The sequence below is a fragment of the Sinocyclocheilus anshuiensis genome, unplaced genomic scaffold (genome assembly GCF_001515605.1).
Source record: "Sinocyclocheilus anshuiensis isolate Anshui unplaced genomic scaffold, SAMN03320099.WGS_v1.1 scaffold183, whole genome shotgun sequence".
NCBI classification, from domain to species: domain Eukaryota; kingdom Metazoa; phylum Chordata; class Actinopteri; order Cypriniformes; family Cyprinidae; genus Sinocyclocheilus; species Sinocyclocheilus anshuiensis.
In genome coordinates this window covers 47,822-50,926 of record NW_015548309.1, presented here as the reverse complement: position 1 = coordinate 50,926, position 3,105 = coordinate 47,822, and the positions used below count along the sequence as shown (strand labels likewise).

The window sequence follows — 3,105 nt, the reverse complement described above, 5'->3', positions numbered from 1 at the left end:
CCGCTGATTACAGAACCGGCTTTCTGACAAGATGCGCGTTAAATATCGCATGCGATTAATCGTGCAGCCCTAGTCAAGAGTCATGGAAAATGCTTTAGAAAAGCACAATTGGCACAAGATCACATGCCGGCTCTCAAACATCACTCTGAAGACATGTAAAAAATAAATTTCCCCCAGTAGGATTAACACTGGCTGACGTCTTCTGCCTTCAGTGGAGTTGCGCATTTCATACCAAGAATGCTTTATTCACTTTTTTATTGATATTACCATTGGCGCATGGAGTGCAGACAAGCCTCTGTACCGTTCCAAGGAAAAACACTTGACGTGATTAAAAAAACAGAGACAGAGCACGGTATTCCAGAGCTCTGGTAGCCTAGGATTGCAACCGCACTTCAACAGCTGGTGCATGACCACAGTCAGAGACAGAAACCAGTCCCAGGAGTCGAGACTGGAATCACAGAAAACCAATCACCAGATTCTTTGATTATACCTTGTGCACACAAACACATAAATCAAAGCAACTTAAACCCCGGGGAAAAGGTGAAGGACGCAAGGACGCAAGACTGTTGACCTTTATGTGAGAAGGTCGATTTGATGAATGACTTTGTAAGGTCAGTGTACTGATTGGGTATCTGTGGTCACTCAAGAAGGACAGAGAAGGATGCATGCATGTGTGCATCTCTAGGGTTTAAATTAACACTGGGTTTCATCTGAAAATTAAAGGTCACGGGTCATGATTTAACATTTAAACGCAGCGTGTGAGACCCACTATTTGCATCACTCCTACAGACAGTAAGAGCTCAAATTTGCAGTCATATTAGTGAAATTTCTGTAGAATTTAATGTGCAAAAAGGTCCATTGTCTATCACTTTTAAACTATGCAGCAACTATGCAACTTGAACATGAGGGAAATTTTAATTAAGAACTTTTTCGTTCTCACTCCCAATCACATGGATTCCTATTGGAATGACTGGATTTTGCCCACAAAATTTCGTCTAGTCATGGTAAATATAACAGCACCAAGAGTCACAGAGTAGATCAGCACTTGCTGAATCTGTATTTAAATATCTGACCAGTTGAAAATCAATGAATTACATATGATTGGCAAGTCGGAGGTCAAATTGTTGACGATGAGATATTGGAACAATTATGGCATTAACACTGATGTGCCCAACTGGGTCCTTGAAATGATCTGTAAAGCCTGATTAGGTTCCACCTGGGAGTCTATAAATTAATTTTAATGGAATCAGAAGCAACTGGAGATGTTTACACAAATTATCACTCTTCTTCTGCATTGGCTACTACACTAAACCCATCATTTCATGGGTCATTTCGCTGCAGTAAAGCCGCAAAAGATGCCCAGGGTTATGCCCGGTAAAGCATGCTGAAAAGGTTTTAATTAAGCATTTAAATAAGCATTAATGTGATGATGAGAAGGACAGAGACAGCAGGCCTGTCACACAGTCAAATATGGGATTGACTGGAGCTGGATTTCACAGAGATTAAATCTCAGTAAATGTTTTGATCAGTGTTTCCCAACCATGATCCATTAGTGCACATTTAGGATATCTCCACATCTGTTTCAGGCCCTGAAGTCTACTAAATTAGCTAATGAGTTCAATTAGGTGCGTTTGATTAAGAAAAAAAGGCCTATACAAATTTGCAGTGTTTGGGTCACTTTGGGGCAAGTTGTCACACATTTTACATGTTGTTAACTATACATGTTTGTACAGTAGGATACCAATTACATTTTTGTTATTTGAGGCTAATTAAAATAACCCAAACTGCTAAATATTTACTTGAGTGAAAAGTGTGACAACTAGCCCCGGGTTCCCCTACTTGCATCTCCTCAATGAAGACAAAAGACAAACAATAATAGCAACCTGATATGTGACATTATAAACGTTTCTTAAATATATTGTAAGTGGCATAAACAAACTAAATAAATGGAAAAACTAATTAAACTAACCAACACTGTTTAAATACGTTTTAAACGGCCACAAAGCGTTTCTCATCTATAGGTATTTTTTTTAATTACTGAAACTATTTTGGAAATAAATTTAGTAAATTTAGTAACTAAAAGCTGCTTTCCCCGAGTTAAATGTGCTATTTAAACAAACTACAATACAAAGAGCGTGTGCTACATAAACATACAGGGTACATTACCCGAGGTTGTGTGAGTAACAGCACATAAAACTGAACAAACCTGTCCCGATGCTGTCATTATTGCGCTTAACTGTTGAGGTGAAGTGCTGGGGAAGGACTGTACCTGTCATCATAGCAGAAATCAGCGCTCAGTGTGTTCATATAGAGGAGCAGAGCCACCGCGCTGCACACCAGCTCCACTATCATCTCAACGACAAAGAGGAGAACAGAAAGTCCAGGAATGAATGACACTGATCAGTCCCCGTGTCTGTTTGCTGTTGACCTCATTGCTTTGCTCCTGATGGGAAGAGTTTCAAACACAACCATCGCTCGTCTAACCCATTCTCAGTCCGAGGCTGAGGATTCAGCCCGCATATCTGCTCGCACTGTAGGATTTCTCTAATAATCGGAGACTATTCGCCTGCTCTTCATCCAGAAAGCCGTAGTGCAACATCCCGTTGCAGTAACACCCTCCCATCAAGCACACAACACGCGTGTAATATTTGGGAACGCCGCGCATGCGCAGAAATCAATTCACCAGAGAAGCATCAGCGCCGCTGAGCTGAGAGCGTCTTGTCCTATCAAATTGATTTAAACTGCATTTGCGCTGGTTTGCAGCATTTACATTAGTTTTGAACAACTTGGAATTAAATAAATAAATAAACAAGCATTTATACATAGGCTACATTAAGTTCCATCCTGTGATTGGTATGTAAATATTACTTTTGAAAGCTCGTTTTCGCCTGAATAAATAAATAAATAGGCTAAAGGTAATTGCGAGTTTATATTTCACAATTCGAACTTTGTTTCCCCAATTCTGAGGGTAAAAAAGTCAGTATTGCGAAATTTAAAATCTGAATTATAGGCTATTTCACACGATTCGGACTTTTTTCTCAGAATTCACATTCCGTTTATTTATTTATTTATTTTGCCATGTAATAAAAATAATCTAGAAATTTC

At 39.3% G+C, this 3,105-nt stretch overlaps 1 protein-coding gene across 1 annotated transcript in view; it reads right to left on the bottom strand.

Moving 5' to 3' along the window:
- Window positions 1-2,662, bottom strand: part of LOC107656207 (transmembrane and TPR repeat-containing protein 2-like) — a 30,707-nt gene extending 28,045 nt beyond the window's left edge. Inside the window, exon 1 of the mRNA XM_016443973.1 lies at window positions 2,270-2,662. Within this exon, the coding sequence (XP_016299459.1) occupies window positions 2,270-2,352 (83 nt within the window). The 5' untranslated portion in view covers window positions 2,353-2,662. The remainder of the gene's footprint in view (window positions 1-2,269) is intronic.
- Window positions 2,663-3,105: the final 443 nt, after the last annotated feature.